We start from the raw sequence: 21943 nt of genomic DNA, 5'->3' as shown, positions 1-21943 counted from the left end.
TAACAGTGAAGGGTCTCATTCTCCTAACTCTGAAAGAGCCTTGAATACGGCACTTTTTTAAAAATCTCAGGGCTAGGACGAAAGAGACGTTACTGGGGCCTGCTCGAGGCCATCGACGAACAACAGGATGGTCATGATCGTGATCGTGACCCCTTTACCTACTCTCTGCACTCATTTCTAGTCCAAAGTGGTCATTTCCAATGGTCACTGTCATAGTGGTCCCTTCTCTACTCTAACTGGCCCCCAACCAGTCCTCCTGGCCCTCACTTCTCCTGTTCAGGCCTCACTCTTGGCTCTAAACTCAAAGATCACTCTTGGAGGGGCCCCGGGAACTGAACGCAGCGCCCAGGCTGGATAGATGTGGTGGTGACTAGACAGGTGGGCCGGGCCTGTGCTGGGCTCTGTCCAGGATCAACTTGGCCTAGTTGGGGAGGCAGTTGTTGTTGGGGGGGGGGGGGTCAAGGGTACCTGCATTGGCCTTGAGGTCCTCCGGCGTCACCATGACGACGAAGCGGATAGCCCGCTCGTTCCGGAACATCTCGTAGGCCCACCTGCGGATGGAGCGCATGCACTTCACGGCCGCGATGCCGTTGTTGGCGATGAGCACCTGGATGGGAGGCAGCAGGCGTCAGGTAGAGACCCGCACTCGGGGCTGGGCACTGCCCCGGGGGCCGGGAGACCACCGTGGGGTCAGCTCAGTTCCCACGCTTCCCGGCCAGCCACAGATTTGGGTTTTTGTTTGCTTGTTCTTGATGCCAGGCTCTGCGCTCAGGGATCCCTCCTGGTGGCGCTCGAAGGACCATATGGGATGTGGAGGATGGAGCCCAGTCGGATGGGTGCAAGGTACGCGCCCTCCCCGCTGTTCTATCTCTCTGCGCCTGGCAGTGACACTGGACTCAGGGTCAGAGCTCTGGGCGCTGACCTCCTTGCAAACTTGGGAGTCGCCAATGAGCGTGTGGCTGGGGCATGGCTGGGCCGGGGAGCCGGGCGAGAAGCCTTCAGAGAGGGTGGGCATGGGGTTGGCCTTTGCCACTGCTGTGCCAGCACCTGCCCTGGGCTCCTCCGGGGCCCCCTCCGAGGCAGGGCCGGGTCTTACGCCAGGAAGCTGCTCCTTTGCATGAGGGCCCCTTGCGGGACTACCTGGACACCCCCAGAGCCGCTCAAAGGCCACCCGAGCCCCATCTCACCTTCTCAATGACCCGGTCCCCCCCGAAGCGTGTGACGAACTCGGCTGGGGAGGCCACCGTGAAGTCTCTGTGTAGGTCCAGCTTCTTCTGCTCTCGGCCCCTCTTCACCAGATGGAGTCCTGACATGCTGGGCCTGCGGCACAGGACAGACGTGAGACAATGACTGAGGCCCACCAGACACCCCACTGCCTCTCCCCACCTCCCTGGATTTCCCAGGGAGACCCCCAAGGCCAGGCCATGGTGAAGCAGAAGCAAACCCCTGCCCCACCCCAGGCTACACGTTGACCTTTTCCATGTGGAGTTCATTTGTATTTGATGCATCTGTGACTTGGGGGACTCAAAAACTACCTTTTGCAGGGGCGGGGGGGGGGGGGAGGGGGTTTGAGGCCACACACAGTAGCACTCAGGGTTGACTCCTGGCGGTGCTCGATGGACCATATGGGATGCCAGGGATTGAACCCAAGCATGCAAAGCAAGGCCTTCTCCCCTGGACTATCGCTCTGACCACACAAAGTGCTTTTTTAGAAAAAAGTCGAGGATGGGCAGTGTCTGATCAGGGAGGAACAAGTTCACACATTGTACTACTTTCAACCTGTGAAATGCTCTTTATAGATTTTTAAAATCCACCTTTCCAAGTCCATCCAAAAGTTTCATGTGTTTCGGTTTGGGGGTCATACCTGGCAGGGCTGGAGCGATAGCACAGCGGGTAGGGCGTTTGCCTTGCACGCAGCCAACCCGGGTTCGATTCCCAGCAGCCCATATGGTCTCCCAAGCACTGCCAGGGGTAATTCCTGAGTGCAGAGCCAGGAGTAACCCCTGAGCATCGCCAGGTGTGACCAAAATAATAATAATAATAAAAATAGTAAAGACTCTCTTAAGCTCCCTCTCCTGCCATCAGAGTTTGAGGTGTCTGGATACAGTACAGGGATTAAGGCTCATACTGGCGTGCCCTGGCGTTGACCCTGGTTCAATCCCAGCACCACACAGTCCCCCGAGCATCACTAGGTGCAGCCTAGAGACCTTCAAGCCCCCCAGACTCAGAGTGTCACCAGGAGTGATGCCAGGGGCCAGAGTGGAGATGGCACAGCAAGACAGCAGGTAGGACAATGTGGCCAATCAGGGTCGGGTCCCTGGAACCACATAAGGTCCCCTCAGGCCCCGCCAAGTGTGATTCCTGAGCACAGACCCAGGAGTAAAAGCCCCGAGCACTGCTAGGTAGGTCCACCTCACTCCCCCCTCACCAAAACGTCAGCTGATCACTGAAATTTGCTAAACTCGGTGATACGCGCTGTATTCACGACAAGAGTTGAGTAGACCGAGTTTTCCCTTCTTTCTCCTTCCCCCCAGAGTGGGTGGTTTTCTTCTCCTTGGTTTTCCTTGCCTCTCTCCCCGTGAGTCACCCCCCTCCCCCAACCTCGCAGCACACGGAGGCTGCGTGAGTCACGCCCTTCTTCCTCTCCTCCCCGCTGGAGGCTGTCCACTCCCTTGTGCCACCCTCGCTCCGAGCTTCCCATGACCGGCGTGCCTCGGATGACTGCCCTTTGCCTCTCCTCGAAGTCTGGTCCCCAGCTGGGGGGATCACATGCCTCTCCCCTTCTCCAGACCGGACACGTCTGCCAGGAGCCGCGTCTCTGAAGGACAGGGAAGCCCTTGACGCGTCTCAGGGCCAGCGGCCGTCCGACTTCCTCGGCACCGTCTCATGGGAATACTGACTCTCCAAGTCTATTTTCAACTGATTTCCTGCCTCCTGCCCGGACTGGGGCTCGGGTGCTGCTCTTCATCAGGTTGCTTTCCCGTGACCAGAGGAAAGAGCCTCTTGAGCTTTCTAGGAAACGGCCTTGGGGGTGGGGCGGTGGGAGAGCCACTCGCAGCCCCAGGGCTCGGAAACCGCCTTCCTCCTCGCCTGGGCGCTGTGCATGGGTGCGCTGACCCCCTTTGCTCTCACTGTGCCGTAGCCTCCAGGAGGATCCTTGTCCTTGGTGGGTGGCTTATGTTTCCCACAAGCAGACTCACGTGGGGCCCACGCGGCATCTGGGCTCTGCATTTCCAAGGGATGTGCCCGGCCAGCAGGACCTGCCAGGGTCCATCTCCCTGGACACTCACACGCAGAAGTTCATCCTCTGTATTTCCTTTTGGCCGAGTCTCTCTCTCTCCCTCTCTTCTCTCCTCTCTCTCTCTCCTTTCTTTCTCTCTTTCCTCCTCTCTCCTCTCTCTCTCCCCCTCTCTCCTCTCCCTTTCTCTGCTGGAACAAGAATACAGCACGTAGGGTTCCACGAATTCCTCTACTACTTTCCATGGTCCTCTGAGCATTTCCAGGAGAGACCCCTGAGCAGAGAGCCGGGAGTACTGCCAGGTGTGGTACCCACCCCCACCCTAAACACACACACACACACACACACACACACACACACACACACACTCATACACCTCATTCCTGCTCCTTCTGAAAAGTCTTCTCTCTGCCTCCGCGGGTGGGTTTCACTCCTGTACAGTAGAAGATGCACCATCGCCACAGGAAGAGTTCGTGGAAAATACGAGGCTGGAGTCCACGCTTGCTCTGCACGAGGCCCCAGGTCAATCCCCCGCCCTGCAGGCCCCCCGGCCTAGCTCTGCCTGTCCCTTCCCTGCAAAATACCCAACCAAGGCTCCCTGGACGCACTCCTCAGCATTACCTGGGGGCAGGGAGCCCGACAACTATGTTTTTTCCCCAAAACTTCAGGTCTTGCCCCGGAAATGCGGACGTGCAGGGAGGGCGAGTGCCACCAACCACAGGGCAAGAAGCAACATCTGGACTTAAACGCCAGACTTGTGTCTGGGCCGAACCCCATGAAGGAGAACGGGCATGCATGACTCACTGAAGATCGGGTCTTGGGCCCGGGAGAGACGACAGAGATACAGGCGCATACCTTGCATGTGGACAACCCCGGCTCCATCCCTGGCAGGCACAGTTCCCTGAGCACTGCTGAGAACCATCTCCAAGCACAGAGGTGGAGAGCTAGGAGTAGCCACAGGAACGGGCAGCCGGAGTCTCCCTCTACTGACTTTACTTCCTCTTGTCCCGCCCAGGATCTTCCCACAAGCCCCGTGCAACCCCCAACCCCCATTCATCGCTGTCCCCGTCTCTGTCCCTGACCCCTTTGGCATACCAGGATGGAGGCGGGTGTCCTTTCAGACATTCAGACCTCACCTTCCTCTTCGCTCCGGCTCCTTTGCCGATGGCCCAGGCCTTCAGGACCAGGTCCCCAGTGCCCCAACTCGGAGGCCTCTTGCCAGTGACTCTTTTCACAGAAGTCAGTGCTAACAGGGATGGCGCTAAGGCCAGCACGTCCCGAGAGCCGTGCTCTGCAGCGGGACGCTCCCAGAACCCGAGGCCTAGCAGGACCTAGGGACACCTGAGGAAACTGAGGCGCAAAGGGTCGGTGGCAGCCCGTTGGGCTCCCTCCAAGGGCCGAGTGCCGCTCTGCCTGCCGGGGCTCAATGTCTGATCCCCAACGGCCTGGTCCTGGAGCACCACCTGGAGCACTCCCACCCTCACTCCAAGCACCACGTCAGAGGGTGGCCCAAAATCCCAGAAGAAGGAAAGGGGTGACACGTCCTGCTCCAGATCCAACACACAGACACAGACTCCAGGCTGAGCGGGGTTCACGTCTCCTGGGGAGCAGATCCGAGAGAAGAGAAGAGCCAGCAGTGACCCCAAGAAGCAGCTTCCTGTGCTTAGAAGTTCTGCGGCCACGGGGCTTCGACTTGCCAGAACCATCCCCATCCCTAGCAAGTCAACGGAGCAACGAAGCCTGCAGCAAAGTAGGACACAACAGTCCCTTGGTGGGAGTTGGGGGGAAACAGCATGAAAGACAGTGGGAGGGGCCAGAGTGACAGGACAGCAGGTAGGGCGTGCCTTGCATGCGGCCAACCTGGGTTCCATCCCCAGCATCCCTTATGGTCCCCCGAGCACTGCCAGGAGTAATTCCTGAGTGCAGAGCCAGGACTTGACCCCTAGCATTGCCAGGTGTGATCCAAACAGCAAAAAAAAAAAAAAAAAAAAAAAAGCAATGGTGGGGCTGGAGCGATAGCACAGCGGGGAGGGCGTTTGTCTTGCACACAGCCGACGTAGGTTCGATTCCCAGCATCCCATATGGTCCCCTGAGCACCACCAGGAGTGATTCCTGAGTGCAGAGCCAGGATTCCTGGGCACAGAGCCAGGAGTAACCCCTGTGCATCGCTGGGTGTGACCCAAAAAGCAAAAAAAAAAAAAAGCTAGGGGTAAGCCTTGAGCCCTGTTGGCTGTGCCCTCCCTGCTCCCCCCCCCCCCCAAAAAAAAGAAATTTCTTGGCGGGGAGGGCCAGGGAGATGACTCAGGGTCGTTTCATTCTGAGCACAGTCTGGTTCCCTAAACACCACCCAGGGACCCAACCCCTGGGGACCCTCACAATCTATCATCAAAAGTTGTCCCTGGGCTCAATCCATACTGTGTGGAGAACTCTTCCCCCAAAAAACGTCCTTAGAGGGGCTGGAGCGATAGCACAGCGGGGAGGGCGTTTGCCTTGCACGCAGCCAACATGACCGACACAGGTTCGATTCCCAGCACCCCATAGGGTCCCCTGAGCACCACCAGGGGTGATTCCTGAGAGCATGAGCCAGGAGTAACCCCTGAGCATCGCCGGGTGTGACCCAAAAAGAAAAAAAAATGTCCTTAGAGGGCATGGGTGGGGAGTCGGGTAGAGAGGGCCTTTCTGTAGAGGCCCCAAACACGAAGGTCAGGAAGTGCTGATGAAGCAGGTAAAATATATCCTGAGGGGGCTGGAGCAATAGCACAGCGGGGAGGGCGTTTGCCTTGCACGCAGCCGACCTGGGTTCGATTCCCAGCATCCCATAGGGTCCCCTGAGCACCGCCAGGAGTCATTGCTGAGTGCAGAGTCAGGAGTAATTAATCCCTGTGCATCGCCGGGTGTGACCCAAAAAGCAAAATATATATATATATCCTGAGAAAAAGAACAAAGGGTGCAGCAGAGACTGAGCTACGAGGTAGCGTGCACTCGGGGTGCTGGTTAGAAGGAAAAGAGAGGCAGCCCAAATACCCGCTTCTTAGAGGGAAGGAGGTCTTTCGATCTCATTAATTTTGGGGGCCACATCCAACAGTGCTCAGGGAACCCTATGGGTCCCAGGGATTGAACCTGGATCAGCAGCGTGCAAGGCAAGTGCCCTCCCCCAACCCCATGTTCTCTCTCTGGCCCCAATAAGTCTTATCTTTTTTTGGGGGGGGTCACACCTGGCGATGCACAGGGGTTCCTCCTGGCTCTTCACTCAGGAGTTACTCCTGGCGGTGCTCAGGGGACCATATGGGATGCTGGGAATCGAACCCGGGTCGGCAGCGTGCAAGGCAAATGCCCTTCCCGCTGTGCTATCTCTCCGGCCCCAGTAAGTCTTATCTTAATAGCGGCTCTGTTTAAAAGACAATGATGGGCCTAGTAAACAACACGTCGCAGAACAGTGACGGGGAATGTTCTCTGTTGGCCCAGACTGTCAGTCTGTTCCACCACTGCAAGTGAGACATGAGGCCGCCTCGAAGATGCACAAACTAGAGGGCAGCTACGTTCCAATAAAACTTTATTTGTGGACGCTGATCCTGGAGCATCATGTGATCTTCACATGGCGTCCAACAGCATTCTCCCTTCAGCGTTTCTTCAACCATTTAAAAGTGAGACCCAGGGGCTGGAGCGATAGCACAGCGGGGAGGGCATTTGCTTTGCAAGCGGCTGACCTGGGTTCGATTCCCAGCATCCCATAGGGTCCCCCGAGCACTGCCAGGATTGATTCCTGAGTGCAAAGCCAGGAGTAACCCCTGAGCATCGCTGGGTGTGATCCAAAAAGCAAAAAATAAAATAAAATAGAAAAATAAAAGTGAGACCCATTCTTTGCTCACCTATAAAGAGGCCGTGGACTGAGCCTGAGAGTGGATTACTTAATCCAGAGTGAAAAAGAAAGTGTGCTAGGGATGGAGAGACTGTACAGCAGGTAAAGGTGTATTCCATGCCTACGGCTGACCCAGGTTCAACCCAACCTCCAGCACCAGATACAGTACCCCGATTCCTGCCGGGAGTAAACCCTGATCAGTACCGGGTTGTTTCCCTCAAACCAAAATAGATAAGCAAGTATACACCTGCTTACAGACACACCTCAAAAAAGATGGCAAGGGGCTGGAGCGATAGCACAGCGGGGAGGGCGTTTGCCTTGCAAGCAGCTGACCTGGGTTCGATTCCCAGCATCCCATATGGTCCCCCGAGCACCGCCAGGAGTGATTCCTGAGTGCATGAGCCAGGAGTAACCCCTGAGCATCGCCGGGTGTGACCCAAAAAGAAAAAAAAATAAAAGATGGTAAGGTATACAGCAAGTGCTTACAAAGACACTGAGGAAGAGAGGCAGAATTACGGATGACTTTTAGTTCTCTATTTTGCTTACCTATGGTTCTCAGGGGCTGGAGCGATACCAGCAGGGAGGGCGTTTGCCTTGCCTGCGGCCGACCCAGGTTCGATGTCTCTGCCCTTCTCAGAGAGCCCGACAAGCTACCAAGGATATCTCGCCCGCTCGGCAAAGCCTGGTAAGCTACCTGTGAGGTATTCGATACGCCAAAAACAGTAACAACAAGTCCCACAATTTGTTGTGAGACATTACTGGTGCCCGCTAGAGCAAATCGATGAACAACGGGAGGACAGTGCTATGGTTTTCAGAATTTTCAACAACACACCATCACTTTGGTAAAATGGGGGGGGGGGGGGGGCATGCTCAGGCATACCAGGTGATGCTCCGCCTGGGGTCTGGGGGAACAGGAAGTCCTGCAGATCCAACCTGGGCCTCCTGCATGCAAAACCACACTCCAGCCTCTTGAACGCTCTCTCGCTACCTGAACCCTTCATGCAGTGAAATGCCCAGAGGCGCTGGGCCCCAGAAACACCCTCATACTAAACTCTCCTGCTGAGAGAACAACTTCCAATGCGAAGCCCGGTCACATCCACCTGCTGCAGGTTTCATGTCACTCCTCCTCCTTCTCCTCCTCCTCCTCTCCCTCCTCCTTCTTCTCTTCCTCCTCCTCCTCCCCCTCCTCCTTCTTTTTCTCCTAAAACCGGCCTCCTCCTCCTCTTCCTCCTCCTCGCCCTCCTCCTCCTCCTTCTTCTCTTCTTCCTCTTCCTCCTCCTCTTCCTCTCCCTCCTCCTCCTTCTTCTTCTCTTCCTCCTCCTCCTCCTTCTCCTTCTCCTTCTCCTCCTCCTCCTCCTCCTCCTTTTACTCCTAAAACCAGCCTCCTCCTCCTCTCCCTCCTCCTCCTTCTTCTCTTCTTCCTCCTCCTCTCCCTCCTCCTCCTTCTTCTCTTCTTCCTCCTCCTCTCCCTCCTCCTCCTTCTTCTTCTCTTCCTCCTCCTCTCCCTCCTCCTCCTCCTCCTCCTCTTCCTCCTCCTTTTACTCCTAAAACCGGCCTCCTCCTCCTCCTCCTCTCACTCCTCCTCCTCCTCCTCTCCCTCCTCCTCCTCCTCTCCCTCCTCCTCCTCCTCCTCTCCCTCCTCCTCCTCCTCTCCCTCCTCCTTCTTCTTCTCTTCCTCCTCCTCCTCCTCCTCCTCCTCTTCCTCCTCCTCCTCTCCCTCCTCCTCCTTCTTCTTCTTCTTCTCCTCCTCCTCCTCCTCCTCCTCCTTCTCCTCCTCCTTTTACTCCTAAAACCAGCCTCCTCCTCCTCCTCTCCCTCCTCCTCCTTCTTCTCTTCTTCCTCCTCCTCCTCCTCTTCCTCCTCTCCCTCCTCCTCCTTCTTCTTCTCTTCCTCCTCCTCCTCCTCCTTCTCCTCCTCCTTCTCCTCCTCCTCCTCCTCCTTTTACTCCTAAAACCAGCCTCCTCCTCCTCCTCCTCCTCCTCCTCTCCCTCCTCCTCCTCCTTCTTCTTCTCCTCCTCCTCCTCTTCCTCCTCCTCCTCCTCTCCCTCCTCCTCCTCCTCCTCCTTTTACTCCTAAAACCAGCCTCCTCCTCCTCCTCCTCTCCCTCCTCCTCCTTCTTCTCTTCTTCCTCCTCCTCCTCCTCCTCCTCCTCCTCCTCCTCCTCCTCCTCCTCCCACTCGCGGGGCTTTGCAAGGCCAGGCGGGCTCCACCTCCCAGCCACCAACCGAGGCCCGCATGTCCTCAGGTGCGGGCGGGCAGCGGCGGCGGCGGTGCCAGGAGGACGCGCGGCCCGTGCCCCCAGGAGGGCCAGGGGACTCTCAAATCAACCAACGGTCACTGGAACGGCGGGTCACTCACTTGGCGCTGCGATCAGGGAGAACACGGCCCTTGCGCTGGGCAGGACCGCCCGGCCGGCCAACGCCGCCGGCTCCCCGCCGAGCTGCAAAGCCTGCACCCCGCCAGCACCCCGAGGCCGACTCGGGGCCCGGGACCCGGGCGTGCAGCCAAGTCGCGCCCAGCCCCGCGCGGCGCCTCCCCCATCCCGAACGGCGCCCGGCGAGCGAGTGTCCCGGGCGGACGCGGACGCGCCCGCCGAGGCCCCGCCCGGACACGCCCACAGGCCCGCCCCGCCCCTGGCCACGCCCACAGGGCCCGCCCCGCCCTGGCCACGCCCCTCCCGGCCGAGGAGCCAAACAGCGCCCGGGACGCGGCGGGGTCCTGCCCCCGGAGCCGCCAATCGCCGAGCGGGGCCGGCCCGGGGCTCCGGCTGGGACCCGCCGCCCGCCCTGGGCTGCTCCCCCGCTCGGGCTGGGGGGCTGCTGGTGGCGCACCCGGCGTGCTGGCAAGCCGGGGAGGACTCGTGAGCTAGCAGAGCGCTGCGGTCCCCGCGCAGCGGGGAAGAGGTGGGAAATACGGGGTGTTTTTTTATTTTTAGTTTTTTATCATTATTATATTTGCTTTTTGGGTCACACCCGGCGATGCACAGGGGTTATTCCTGGCTCATGCACTCAGGAATGAGTCCTGGCGGTGTTCGGGGGGGACCCTATGGGATGCTGGGAATCGAACCCGGGTCGGCTGCGTGCAAAGCAAACCCTCTGTGCTGTCTCTCCAGCCCCCGGGGTGTTTTTTTATTTTTAATTTATTTTATTTTATTTTATTTTATTTTATTTTTGCTTTTTGGGCCACACCCAATGATGCACAGGGGTTATTCCTGGCTCATGCACTCAGGAGTCACCCCTGGCGGTGCTGGGGGGACCCTATGGGATGCCGGGAATCCAACCCCGGTCGGCAGCGTGCAAGGCAAACAGCCTACCTGCTGTGCTATCGCTCCAGCCCCCGAGGTGTTTTTTTTAAACACGTTTTTTTTTACGTGATCGTGGGCCGTAGAGATAGTGCAGCAGGTAGGGCTTGCTTGCCCGCAGCTAATCCCTGGCATCCCACACGGTCCCCTGAGCCCCGCCTGAGTGCAGAGCTAAGATCCAGCCCTGAGCATCGCCAGGACAAACCAAATCCCTGCCTTGTACAGGGCCGGAGCCATTCATAGTACTGCGGATGTGGCACTTGCCTTGTGCTCCATCAACCTGGGTTTGATCCCTGGCACCGCATGCGGTACACCCTGAGCCCTGCCAGGTGTGATCCCTGAGTGCAGAGCCAAGAATAACCTCTGAGCACTGCCCGGTGTATACCCCCCCCCCCCCCAAAAAAAACTCTCCAGCTCTACCCAAAGTCAATTAGGAGCTTGGGGCATAGCTCAGAGGTAGAGCACTGGCCTTGTGCAAGTGAGGGTCTAAATTCACTTCCCCATAAAGTAACAAAATAGGAGACCAACGCCCAAGAATGGCCGAGATTAGTACCAGGAATTTTACTCCATGGCTTGGAGGCCAACCACACATTGCTAGGGGAAAGGGAGCTCAGATAGAGAAGGGAGCACCAAATAAAGGGTGTTGGGAGGATCCTCCCAGGATGGGAGAAGCATGCTGAAAGTAGACTATAGACCAAACGTGATTGCCACTCAATGCCTCTTTTGCAGACCACAGCACCCAAAAGGAGAGAGAGAACAAAAGGGAATGCCCTGCCACAGAGGCAGGGTGGGAAGGGGGGATGGGAGGGATACTGGGACCCGTGGTGGTGGGAAATGGGCACTGGTGGAGGGATGGGTATTTGATCATTGTATAATTGAAACCCAAGCACAAAATTTGTACGTCTACAACTGTACCTCATGATGTCTCACTAATAAAAATTTTAAAAATAATAAATAAATTCACTTCCCTAGCACCACACATACCAAAAAATATCAAGTCAATTAGGATGATTTAGGAGGAAACGCTCACTATTTACTTGCATTGCTACAGATTTTTACTGTTACCAGGACACTCCTTGAATGCATATGTTACTTTGTTTTCTTCTTTTTCCTTTTGTTTTTAGGCCTCCCTTAGCAGTGTTCAGGGCTTACTGCTGAGTCAGGCATCACATCTGACAGGACTCAGTGGGTCATATGGAATGCCAGGGATTGCACCCAGTTCATTTGTATCCAAGGCAAGACCCTTACCTGCTGTACTATCTCTCTGACCTCCATATACTTTTTTTTTTCTTTTTGGGTCACACCCAGCAATGCTCAGGGGTTACTCCTGGCTCTGTACTCAGGAATTACTCCTGGCAGTGCTTGGGGGACCACATGGGATGCCAGGGATTGAACTTGGGTCGGCCACGTATACAAGTCAAATGCCCTGCCCACTGTGCTATCGCTCCGGTCCCATTACTTTCTTAAGTAAATATAGCTGACTCCCAGAAAACACGGAGAGCTTTAGAAAAGGGGGTTTCCACCTGCCCCTTTCTTAATGTATAAACAATCAAAGTTCACGGCATTCCGTAGAGGGCCAAAGAGAACTTTAGAGACAGTGTGAAGCTTTACAACCTACTTTTTCCTGGGAACAGAGGAGCAGAGAGGCAACTGAGATGAGACTGGGGTGTGCATGGGCGCGTGGGGGGCTGCCCCCTACCTAGCCCACCCACTGGGTTGCTACTAGGGACACAAAGGAAGGAGCTGCCAGACCCCAGAGTCCTGGGGTTCCTCCCCACAGGGCCTTCCTCTCCTTCACAGTGTGAGCCCTACTGGCCCTCACTCTACCTTAAAGGAGGGCGCAGAATGACGGTGGAGGCTCTGCCCATTCAACAGCTGGGGGCACAGGCCCATGTGCCCCCGCCCGGCTCAGACATCTGCCTGCTCTTAGAAGCCAACCACAGCTCCCACATTCCTGGGCCTGCTGAAGGCTTGGACCTGTGTCCAGGGCTGCCAACCCTCCCCCTGCCCCTGGGTCTGATGGCCGTGATCTCACAGAGGGCTTTGGGTGCTGTGCTCACAGTCAGCCCACAGGTGCCCCCAGCCCTGGTTCTAGAGGAGGCAGAGGCATGAATTTGGCTATGGGCTGCCGATGGCCGAGTGGAGGAGCCAGTGGCAGCCCGGGACTCCCTCTCAAACCCCTGCTGCTCCCTCCGCCTCCCCTGGGTGCTGTCCCAGTCTCCACTGAAGGTGGGGCCAAGTCTCACTGTCGCGGCACCTGGAGTGCCCACCTGTGGGGTCAGGCGTCCAGCAGGGTCGCCATGGGGGCACCCAAGCTAACGAACGGATAGGACCAGCCCCAGCTTCTCCTTGGGACTGTTTCGTCATTGCGTCTGTCCTGCCACGTTCCCGGGACCCCAAACCATCACGGTCATCACCACGGAGACAATGGCTCTCAGGTAACAAATGCTCCCAACTCCCCCGAAACTTTCTTCCACCGTTCCCCTGCCAAAGAAACTGAAGTATAGACTGAGCCACAAAGGACCCCAGAGAGGCCAGTCCAGAGACACCCCCCCACCACCAAGTGCAGGCGACACCCCTAACATCACATAGCTTCACAGCATCCCGATCCACTGCCCGGTCCCCCAGCTTCCCCCCACCACGGCAAGAATAGTTAGGAGGGGAGAAGGAACCAGGCGTGGCTGGCCTCGTCCAGGTTTGCGGGGTGACTGGGAGCCTAGCACCTAAAGTGGGGCCCTCTGTGAGATCACGGCCATCAGACCCAGGGGCAGGCCGAGGGCTCGCAGCCGTGGACACAGGTCTGCAGGTCAGTCTTCAGCAGGCACCTCTGCTGGAGCTCAGGGTGGAGGGGGACTCGGTGCCAAAGAACAGGATGACCACTGGGTACACCCCGCCACACAGACCTCACAGCTATCTAGCTAGCTAGGAAGCTGGATGACAAACACCCCCCACTCCCCTGCATTGCTGCCAATACTTTTTTTTTTGCTTTTTGGGTCACACCCAGCGACGCACAGGGGTTCCTCCTGGCTCTACACTCAGGAATACTCCTGGCGGTGCTCGGGGGACCCTATGGGATGCTGGGAATCGAACCCAGGTCGGTCGCGTGCAAGGCAAACACCCTACCTGCTGTGCTATCACTCCATTCCCTACTGCCAATACTATTTCATTCTGTTTTGTTGTGGAATGTTATTAAACTTTTTACGAACAGGGGCTGCAGAGATTGCTTAAAGGGCTGAGTTAGGGGGCTGGAGAGATAGCACAGTGGGTAGGACGTTTGCCTTGCACGTGGCTGACCCGGGTTCGAGTCCCTGAATCCCATATGGTCCCCTGAGCATCGCCAGGAGTGAGTCCTGAGTGCAGAGCCAGGAGGAACCCCTGTGCATCGCCAGGTGTGACACAAAAAGCCAAAAAAAAATAAAAATAAAAAAAATAAAGGGCTGAACTGGAGCTGGAGTGATAGCACAGCGGGTAGGGCATTTGCCTTGCACGCGGCTGACCTGGGTTCGAGTTCTTGCATCCCATAGGGTCCCCTGAGCCAGGAGTAACCCCTGTGCTCCCAGAGCTGTGTGCCGTGAAGCTATGTGATGTTAGGGGTGTCGCCTGCATTTGGCGGTGGGGGGAATCTCTGGACTGGCCTCTCTGGGTTCCTTTGTGGCTCAGTCTATACTTCAGTTTCTTTGGCAGGGGGACGGTGACCCCAAAAGAAAAAGATTTTAAAAAAAGGGCTGAGCTCGTGCTTTATTGGTGGGAGGTTCAGCTTGGATCTTTGGCATCATGTGGGCTCCCGAGCACCCCTAGGAGTGATCCCCGCACACAGAGCCAGGAGAAGCTCCCAAGAACTGCTGGGTGTCGCTCCCAAACCCAAACAGTGATGGGCAAGAGAGACCGTGCAGGAGGGAAGGCTCTTGCACACAACTGACCCAAGTTTGATGCCCAGCTCCACTTACGGTCCCCTCAAGGGTCACTCCTGAGCACAGAGCCAGGAGTAGTCCCAGTACCACAGGGCCTGACCCACCCACCTGCCTCTAGAAGAAAATAGACATTTAGGGGCTGGAGCTACAGGACAACGGGTAGGGTAGTTGCGTTGCACAGAGCTGACCTGGTTCAAGCTCTGGTGCCCCATAGGGTCCCAGAACCAAGCGGGAGTGATCCCTGAGCACAGAGCCATGAGTAATCTCTAAGCACCATCAGGGATAGGCCGAAAATAAAAACAAAATTAAAAACCTGGGGCTGGAGATAGCACAGCGGGGAGGGCGTTTGCCTTGTACATGGCTGACCCGGGTTTGACTCCCAGCAAACCCATATGATCCCCTGAGCACCACCAGGAGTAATTCCTGAGTGCAGAGCCAGGAATAACCCCTGCGTATTGCCGGGGTTACAAAAAGCAAAATAAATAAAAATAAAAACCCGGGGCCAGAGCGATAGCACAGCGGGTAGGGCGTTTGCCTTGCACACGGCCGACCCGGGTTCGATTCCCAGCATACCATATGGTTTCCTGAGCACCGCCAGGGGTGATTCCTGAGTACAGAGCCAGGAGTAACCCCTGTGCATCGCCAGGTGTGACCCCAAAAATAGAAAAAATAAATACATAGATACAATAAATAAAATTTTAAAAATAAATAAATAAAATAAATAAATAAATAAATAAAAACCCTCTCAAGACTTCACACCTATTCAAAGCTCGTTTGGCTGCTCAGTGACATTTTCATCAACATAGGACATCAGTTTCTTAAAACTTCCCAGTCCAGGACCAGACAGATAGGACTGCGTGCGGGGCGTTTGCCTTACACAAGGCATGGCCAGCCAGGGTTCGATCGCTGGCATCCAGAAGGGCCCCTTGAGCTCCACCAGCAGTAATTCTTGAACGCAGAGCCAGGAGTAACCCCTGAGCACTGCCGGGAATGGCCCCCAAACAAAAGCAAACAAAACACCAAATAATACACCCCCACAACTTCCCATTTCAGAACTTGACCGTGCCCCCACGCCAACCGCCAGTCCACCCCAGAGGCCCCCGTGTGTGTGGCCACTTGGTCCTCGTGCAAGTCCCCAGCACCTGCCCTCCTGGCCCAGCAGGGAAAGCTCCAACAGCTGTTTCTCAGCATTGCGTGGGAATTAACATCGAGTTGGAAGAGAAATTTGCAGGAAAGTCCCCACCCTGGCCTGAGATGGACTCAAAAGGGCAGAGGCAAGGAGAGAGTCCAGGGGGCCAGAAGATAGCACGGGGGGCGGGGAGGGGAGGGCACTTGCCGTGATGCACCCCGACCTGTGTTGGATCCCCGGCATCCCATGGGGCCCCCTGAGCACCGCCAGGAATAATTCCTGAGTGCAGGGCCGGGAGGAACCTGAGCGTTGAGGGCCATGGGGAACAAACCCAAAACAAAGAACAGAGACCAGAAGACACGGTGCAAAGTCCAAAGATGCCCAGTGTTCACCAGCCCCTGTCTGGCAGGTGGGAATAGGGCGGGAGAGAGGGGGCCGCCGAACGCCATCCAGGGACTACAAATTCAGCTGAACTCCCAGGCAGCTGACGAAAGCGTGCAAAAAGATGTTTGTGATCACGCCTCGGAAAACGGGAGCCGGTTGGGGCTGGAAGTGGGTCCGGTGTTCGCCTTGCATGCGCCTGATCGGTTCAATCCCCAGTGTTTCATATACCATGCCCTCCGCCCCCTGCCATGCACCGCCAGGAGTAATTCCTGAGTACAGAGGCAGGAGTAACCACTGAGCACTGTTGGGTGTGCCCCCCCAAAAAAGAGGAAAACGGGCTGGCTGGAGAGACAATGCAGGGTAAGGTGATCGCCTTGATTGCGGTTCAGCCTCTTTGATCCCCAGCACCTCATATGGCCCCCTGAGCCCCCACCGGGAATGACCCCCGAGCACAGCCCAGAGTAAGCCCTAAACACCAGCATGAGGCCCAAACCTACCCCTCCCCCAAAAAAAGAATTTTAGGAAAACAGAAATTCAGTTGTTGATAAAGAACAACACACCCCCACTCCTCCTCCGGTTCATGCATCCATTCCTGCACGCACCCACCTCCAGACTCATCAAGTGCTTGGGACGTTCCAAGGACCCAAAATTCTATCTTTGGCAAGCTTGGGTGGTTCACTTCACTTATGCGCTTGGCACACATTTATTTAAAATCTACTATGCATGCTAAGCCAAGCCGTAGGGAGGGGCGGGGAGGAGAGAGGGGGATGGTAGTGGGGGTAGTATTTGGGAAAATAAGGCTGTTTTGATGATTTTGGTTCTGGTGGGGAGTCAGGGGTGGGGCTGGACCCTGTGGTGCCCAAGGGCTACTCCGGGCTCTGTCCTCTGGGGCCACTCATGGCCGTGCCCCCAGCTGGGGTTGGCAATTGTGCATAGCAGGTAAGTCCACCCCTGGACTGTCTCTCTCTGGTGCAGTTTTCATAATTCTTGCAGTCCAGTGGGAGAAAGGTATCAGCCAAATAAATACAGATAGGAAGGAGCTCCAAGACATCAAAAATCAGATGGGCTGGACATGTAATGAGGTTTACAGACAACCACTGGACTAGAGCCATTACTGATTGGATTCCACGGGATGTCAAAAGATCACGTGGACGCCCACCTATAAGATGGTCAGACTTCTTCGTCAAGACCCTAAATGATCGGTTTGAGGCTCTACATGTTCCTAGAACGAACAGATACCATTGGGCTACGCTAGCACGCAACCGGGATGAATGGAGACGTTACTGGCACCCGCTCGAATAAATCGATGAATAACGGGGATTAAGTGATTAAGTGAAGTGATTAAGGAAGGAGCTCCAGGAGCAACGGAATGTTCTGGAACTCACAAATCAGAGTGGCCATCAAGAAGCCAGGGGCATGTGAGGGAGAGATGGGAAGAGATACAGAAGAGTCTGAGGATTGACTTTGGGGGGCAAAGGTTTAGAAGGGAAGGCGGGCCCACTCCAGAATTTGCAGGGTCCCAAGCCAAATGAAACGATGGCACCCTGTGTTGAAAAGTCAGAAGCCAGAGGACAGCGGGGAGGGCACTTGCCTCACACCCAGCTGGGTTTGATCCCCCGCATCCCATATGATCTCTGAGCACCTCTAGGACGAAGTCCTGAGCACCGCTGGGTAGGCCAACCCCCTCCCAAAATCAGAAAGAAAAGTCAAGAAGAAATTCCAGTGGGTGGCCAGAGTTCAGAGCAGGCCTACAGGCCTACAGAGCAGGCCCAGACCCTCACAGACACCTGCGAGACTGACCCCCACGGGGAGGCCTAAGCCCCCAGCTGTGTTTCTTGGTTGCACCCACCTGTGCTCGGGGCTCACCGTGCACCCCTGTGCCCCGCCTCTCCCCAGTGACAAGGCCACGTTACCTGATCTCAGACGCGGGCAGAGTGGCTTCCAAGGACGGGGCCCCCAGGCTGGCCCGGCTGCCCTTGCGGGACGAATGCTGGAAGGCGCCAGCAGTGTCCTCGTCGGAGGAGTTGTCGTCGAAGGAGCCCAGGATGAAATTGGTCATCAGCTGCCTCTTGATGTGTGCCTGCTTCTCGTCCTCCCTGGACAGCGTCCGGGCCCGCGAGCCCTGGGGGAGATTCTCCTCCGTCACAAGGCCGTTGGTGTCTGGGGCCGGGGAACCTGCTGGCCCTGCATCCGAGGCGCTGTCGGGGCCGACGGGGGTCCTTGGGGGCTTGAGGTAGGTGGGGTGCCGGGAGGGCTTTTGGCGACGGGCATCTCTGGCACCTTTGAGGGACACCGACTCTGCTGTCTGGGGGGTCTTTGGCGGGGAGCTGTGGTCCTCTCCGTGCAGCTGAGGGGCTCCTGAGGCTGCCGAGGGCTCCTGCATCGGGGGGAAGTTCACCTCCGGTGGGTTGTTGGTGCCAGGTGTGGAGTCAGCCATTTTCCTCCAGATTTTTAACCAGGAAAAGGTCAGGCAGTAGGAAAGCAGGCCAGACAGGAGAAGCAGGAGGATCATTCAATAACCTGTAAGGAGGGAGAGAGAAACACCGTGGGGGGTTATTTTTTTATGGTCACACCCAGCAATGCTCAAGGGGATGTGCTTGGTGCTGGGAGTGACCCCTAAGGGCATTCGGGGACCCTAGAGGAGGCCGGGGATCAAACCCGCATCAGTTACCAGCAAGGCAAGTGCCTTCACCTCCTGTCCTATCTCTCCAGCCCTAAAGCTGGTCACTTAAAAAATTAAACCTCGGGCTGGAGAGATAGCACAGCGGGGAGGGCGTTTGCCTTGCACGCGGCCAACCCGGGTTCGATTCCCAGCATCCCATAGGGTCCACTGAGCACCTCCAGGAGTAGCTCCTGAGTGCAGAGCCAGGAGGAACCCCTGTGCATCGCCGGGTGTGACCCAAAAAGCAAAAAAAAAAAAAACAAAAAATTAAACCTCTACATGATGAGACAGCCTGTAGCTGGGAGGGGATGGAGGGACTGTGACACTGACTCCTCACTGCCACCGTGACCGCCTTCATTGCTTTGTCCTGTTATTCTCACAATCCTCGTCCTGCGCTGGGATAGCCGGGGGGGGGGGGGGGGGGGGGGACACTCTGGGCTCGTTTTCCTCGGCTTGTTCATACTGAGAAGCATGTACACATGTGGCGTGGACCCACCACGAGAAGGAACGTGCGTCAAGCCTGCGAGAGAGACCAGGGATGAGGCTCAGTGGACGGAGGGAGACTCGCCTGGCACGTGTTAGGACCGCGGGTTCAGTTCCCTGCTTCATGATGTAGAGTGGAAACCTAACCGCTGGCAAAAATTCACTTTGTGCCCCCAAGTACCACCAGCTGCGGCGCTAGTGGCCCCTTAGTACTCCCAGGGGGTTCTGGTGGTCTCTGGCATCACAGGGCCAGACCAGCACTGCCCCAGTTGGCTGAGAATCACTGGGTGTGGCCCTGGGGTCACCCTGAACACTGTTTGGGAAGTCCCCTGCAAAAATAAGCAAAAACGAGTCCTCCCACCAAAAAAAAAAAAAATTCATGTTGTTCAAATCATGGATTCAGAAATTTAGGGCTGAGCAATAGGACAGCAGGTAAGGCTCTGGCCTTGCCCACTGCCTACTGGGGTTTGATCCCCACATGCGAGCCCTGCAGGAGTGATCTCTGAGTACAGAGCCAGGAGTAAGTCCTGAGCACTGCTGGGTGTGTCCCCCAGACAAACAAACAAAATATCCACAAAATAGAATTTTTTGTTTTTTTTTTTGGGGGGGGGACACACCCTGGTAATGCTCAGGGGTTACTCCTGGCTCTGCACTCTGGAATCACTCCTGGGGGTGCTGTAGGGACCATGTGAGATGCTGGGGTTCAAACCTGAGTCAGCCACATGCAGAGCAAGGCTGTGCTATCGCTCCAGCCCCCAGAATTTTAATTTCTAATTTAATTTCATTTTAATTTCCCTTTCCACCACGCTACCCGTGCTCTGATAATGAACCCATTACGAAAGGAAGAGTGGCCGAAAAAAGCACACACACAAAAATGCAACCCAAATCAATGTGGAAATGGATTTTGAGTTTTGAACAGAATTGAACATTGATTTCTGAACCAATTTTGCCACGATTTTATGTGGAAAGGGAAAAAGGAAGGAAGAGAGAGCGGGACCACTAAGTTCAAGCATTTCAATTTAGTGTCTCAACACGGTTGAAGTGTTTTTCCTTTCTAATTTCAACACAATGCTCTTCAGAGAAGCTGGAAGGCCCTCTCGAGTTCCCAGAAGTCAGAGATCAGGCCACTGCTTACAAAGCCTAGGCGACAGCGTGTGCTGGAATGCTGTCAAGGGTGTTTTCGAAGTAATCCATGGGGTCAGGAGGTTTTTCCTTTAATGAGTCTCAAGTTTCTTTTTAAGGAAAAGTGCCTGGTCCAAGGTGGTTGAGCGTGAGTGTCACAAACCCCACCCAGTGAACAAAGCCAATAACGTGATCATCTCAATTGACACTGAAAAGAACAACTTGACAACGTCCAGCTGGCCTTCAGAATGAGAAACATTCAGAAAACCAAGACTGGAAGGGAATAGGAGGGGGCTGGAGCGATAGCACAGCGGGTAGGGCGTTCGCCTTGCATGCGGCCAATCTGGGTTCGAATCCCAGCATCCCATATGGTCCCCTGAGCACCGTCAGGATGATTCCTGAGTGCAGAGCCAGGAGTAACCCCTGTGCATGGCTGGGTGTGACTCAAAAAGGGGGAAAAAAAAAGGGAACATGAATGCTCTCCTGCCTCTTCAGGAAAAATCCACATCTCACAAACCCTCAGTGAGAGAGTGAGAGCTTCTGCCTCAGATGGGAAAGCAAGGAAGCCAGGGCCGGAGAGAGAGCACAGTGGGTAGGGAGCTTGCCCTGCACTCAGTCAAGCCGGGTTCGATTCCTGGCACCCTAGATGATTCTCCGAGCCTCAATCAGAAGTGACCCCTGGGCATAGAGCCAGGAGTAAGCCCTGAGCACTGTCGGATGTGGCCAAAAAAAAAAAAACCCACAAGGAAGTCCTTTTCAACATTACTCCTACGATCACAATCACGATCACGACCATCCTGTTATTCGTCGATTGCCTCGAGCAGGCCCCAGTAACGTCTCCTTCGTCCTAGCCCTGAGATTTTTTAAAAAGTGCCATATTCAAGGCTCTTTCAGAGTTAGGAGAATGAGACCCATCATTGTTACTGGTATTTGGCATATCGGGTACGCCACGGGGAGTTTGCCAGACTCTGCCGTGTGGGCAGGTTACATTCAATAGCCTGCCAGTTTGTCCAAAGTAGGAATGACACAATAAGATATCGCGCGGCCGTGAATGCATACTCCTACGTAAAAAAAAAAATTGATAAATTCACACACACACACACACACACACACACACACACACACCCCTAAAGGTAATAAAGCAAGCCAAGTTGCAGAATACATGATCATCATATAAAGATTGGTGTTTCAGGGGCTGGGGTGATAGCACAGCGGGTAGGGCATTTGCCTTGTATGCGGCCCACCCGGGTTCGATTCCCAGCATCCCATATGGTCCCCTGAGCCCTGCCAGGAGTAATTCCTTAGTGCAGAGCCAGGAGTAACCCCTGTGCATCACCAGGTGTGACCCAAAGGCTAAAAAAAAAAAAAAAGGGGGCGGCCTGAAGAATGAAATACCCAGGAATCAACTTTTTGTTTTTGTTTTTGTGCCACACCTGGCAGTGCTCAGGGGTGACTTGTGGCTCTGCATTCAGGGATCATTCCTGGTGGGTCTCAGAAGACCACATGGAATGCTGGGGGTGGAACCCGGGTCAGCCTCGAGCAAGGCAGGTGCCCCCTCTCTGCTGTACTATCACTCTGGCCCCTCCAGGAATAAATTTAACCAGAGGAAATGAAAGTGCCCTATCCGGAGAACTATAAAACACGGATGAAAGGAAAGAAGGACCTAAATGAATAAAAGGCTAAAAGACTTTAGTCTTTTTTTTAGTTCCATAAAGACTAAAACACAATGATAAGAAAGCCAGATTACTTTAAAGATTAAAGAACACAATTTTCCGGAAATAACCTAATCTGTAAAAAAAAAAAAAAAAAGAAAGAAAAAGTTGGTGAACTCATTCTTCCCAATTTCACTTTTCA

The 21943-nt window shown here is 55.4% G+C and overlaps 1 protein-coding gene across 1 annotated transcript in view; it reads right to left on the bottom strand.

The window, feature by feature from the left end:
- The window catches only part of ACACB (acetyl-CoA carboxylase beta), a 94292-nt gene extending 75950 nt beyond the window's left edge, over nucleotides 1–18342 (bottom strand). Inside the window, exons 1-3 of the mRNA XM_056114498.1 lie at nucleotides 17736–18342; nucleotides 1188–1320; nucleotides 469–607 (exon numbers count right to left, since the gene is read on the bottom strand). Of these exons, the coding sequence (XP_055970473.1) occupies nucleotides 469–607; nucleotides 1188–1320; nucleotides 17736–18334 (871 nt within the window). The 5' untranslated portion in view covers nucleotides 18335–18342. The remainder of the gene's footprint in view (nucleotides 1–468; nucleotides 608–1187; nucleotides 1321–17735) is intronic.
- Between the last annotated feature and the right edge of the window lie 3601 nt (nucleotides 18343–21943).

The sequence above is a fragment of the Sorex fumeus genome, unplaced genomic scaffold, assembly GCF_029834395.1.
Source record: "Sorex fumeus unplaced genomic scaffold, SorFum_2.1 ptg000025l, whole genome shotgun sequence".
NCBI classification, from domain to species: Eukaryota; Metazoa; Chordata; class Mammalia; order Eulipotyphla; family Soricidae; genus Sorex; species Sorex fumeus.
This window is presented reverse-complemented; position numbering and strand designations above follow the sequence as displayed.